Source organism: Temnothorax curvispinosus, unplaced genomic scaffold, assembly GCF_003070985.1.
Source record: "Temnothorax curvispinosus isolate PA1 unplaced genomic scaffold, ASM307098v1 QBEX01000264.1, whole genome shotgun sequence".
Taxonomy (NCBI): Eukaryota; Metazoa; Arthropoda; class Insecta; order Hymenoptera; family Formicidae; genus Temnothorax; species Temnothorax curvispinosus.
In genome coordinates, this window is record NW_020210044.1 from 1 (window position 1) to 2,795 (window position 2,795).

Consider the following 2,795-nt stretch of genomic DNA (forward strand, 5'->3'; position numbering starts at 1 on the left):
AAGCATTTGTAGCGTCACGTTGACCGTAGCCATAAAGTATTATTAAATATTTAAAGAAGATTTTGCATTAAGATTATGTTTTAACATGACAAATTTTGTTATAAGCTGTAGATAATAAATAATGCAATGTGTTATATAGTTGAGCGCACAAGTGGAGAAGCTTACTGTACTGGGACGGGAATTAAAACGTAAACAACGACAAGCGCAAATGCAAGCCCGAGGTCTAGTAGAAGAAAGAGCCGACTTTTTAGCTCAACTGCAAGATCAGAATCGGGAACTTATAAATCTTCGGGGACGGCTTGGAATGGCTAAGAAAGAAAATGAGGATTTGAGTAAATTGCAGGGCTGTCCTGATTTGACGAACAAAGCAATTTATGATCTCGACGATCCTGATAGGCCGAGATTTACGACTGCCGAGCTGAAAGAAATCTTGCATGAGCGAAATGAATTGAAGGCAAGAGTCTCGGATCTCGAAGACGAATTAGAGTTGTACCGACCAAAACCTGAAATGTATGTTATTGAATAATAGAAATTTATATTCTATGCAGTATGCTATATAAAATATATTCGTGTCACTTCTGTGTTGTTTCAGTCCTGAAGATGACAAAGATGCACCTGTGCAAGGACCGCTTCCTTATGAACCTGATGATGCACCATGGAAAAAGTCGTCTGAATCTGGAATTCGTAAATTGTACGTTTATTCTTTTCATTTCTTCGTGACATATATCTAAAGTGCGTTAATTTTATAGCTTCCGAAAAATATTCTCCGAGTCCAGCAGCAGCTTTCTCGGAGGTAGCAGTCCCAGACGAAGTCTTTCTAGTCTTTCAAAGATGGCCCTATCTGGTAGCAGTACCTGTGATACGTCTATATAATGCTTTTTTAAAAAAACGTTGGATAATTTTAAGTAATTAGGACTTGTCGATGACGACAACCAAGGACGACGTCGCTTAGGACTAGACTTTTTATTTACATAATCACATTCTCTGACTGCTCGATATACAAACGATTTTACATAGACAATTTTAACGTCGTAGATATCAATTCCTGTAAGAAAGATAGTTGATATTATTATTGAGACCTGATTCATAGTAGATAGATATGCATGCAATGAGTGAATAGGAAACACTAGATTTGTATAAACTTATAAACCTATAATATAAAGGAAGAGACTTGTGTGCATGTATATACTTGTATAGATGTAAAAAAGGACAATGTGTATTTAGCTGCACGACCTTAGTATATCACAAATCACTTTTCTCATTTTTGCTTTTTTCCATTTATTCCCTTTAGATGTTGAATTGAAATTAATAGGTATATAGATATAGAATATTCGTTATTCGTAACGCATGAAAGAAAAATATAGCGATACAATTAGAAAAAAAACATTTGTTTTTTTCAAGACTACTAGGTGCGTGTAGTTTTAAATGCATTGATGAGGTTCTAATTGTGTCTAATGTGAAACAGGTCTCATTCTTTCTATATATATAGATATACGCAGATACCAAAGTATCCTAGTAACTATTATTTGCTCTCAAAGAGCAATTTATATCTTATCTTTCGATAATTTCCTTTATTCTCTTGATTATCTATAAATAAACTAACCTATTCTATCTAACTTTACAATTAAACACAATTTTTAGAGTAAATTCTACATTGAGAAAACCACAATAAGCTTTTATATCTTATTTATTAACTTTTTAACATATTTCGTATGTTTATTGTGTCAAAATGCATTTATGATGTGATTAAAGTACATAACATTTGAATTTGTATTTTATTTTTTATCTTTTGTACATTGTCGTAAGCAATAACATATCTATATTCAATTCTTTTATCTCATTTACAATTATTTGCGGACACTATATTGAATTAATATATTTCACAATCTGTGCCATGTGTTAATGTAAAAATAAATAAGAATATTTTTCTTTCCATGTTGCAATTGTAAATATACTCATAAAACACAAATTGATTTAGCTGTATATTTATTTTAACGTGTAATATGTTCGTATAAAAATATTCTTTCTCGGATATATAGATATATGACGATATAAATAAAAAGTTATCAATATCTATACATCTAAATACTTAAAAACATAGCAAAGTGGATATGTTGCTATTTTATAAGATTATCTAAATTAAAGTTAATAAGTAATCAAAAAAGTTTTCTCTGCAATGATACACATACTCGTATAACAAGAAAATTATACAAATTAGCAAATGCTAAAAAGTTTCCATCACAGAGGATTCGTTGCAAGCTACGTTATGTATTAAACTTAGCTGTTCATAAATGCAATATAACTGTGTTATGTGTAGTGCCTATTTCAGTATTACTTATCAACTCTTGAACGATTTAGTAAAGTTCCCTAGTAGTAAAACGAGAGACGACTTGAAATGTATAGAATGAATTAGAGTACGAATTGTAATGAACAAAATGTAGCGAGCATAATTCTTACAGCTATGGTGAGATTATATATAGCTATATGCTCATAGTAAATAAAACATTTTTTATTCATTTTGTTAAATCCGAGACGTTAAATATTTAAAAGAAAGAAAGAAAGATATTCTAGTTTTGTTGAAAATATTTTATAATGTAATGGAGTAACATGTGCATATCAGTGTTTTATCCACTTTATATCAGACAATATATTCTCAAAAATGTTTTGTGAATATATCTTTTAAATGTAAATTCATATTATATAATGACTTTATTTTAATCCTATATACAGCGAGAGAAAAGGTTTGTTTATATTAGTATATACATTTTTAGATTTTTATACTAGCAAAATAGCCA

The 2,795-nt window shown here is 30.1% G+C and overlaps 1 protein-coding gene across 1 annotated transcript; it reads left to right on the forward strand.

The window, feature by feature from the left end:
* Positions 1 to 139: 139 nt before the first annotated feature.
* Positions 140 to 2,789, forward strand: LOC112452106 (RILP-like protein homolog; the record flags this gene model as incomplete). The annotated part of the gene is made up of 3 exons (XM_025012164.1): positions 140 to 510; positions 593 to 691; positions 750 to 2,789. Coding segments are annotated over 3 exons (594 nt in total), but the record flags the coding sequence as incomplete, so codon positions are not given.
* Positions 2,790 to 2,795: the final 6 nt, after the last annotated feature.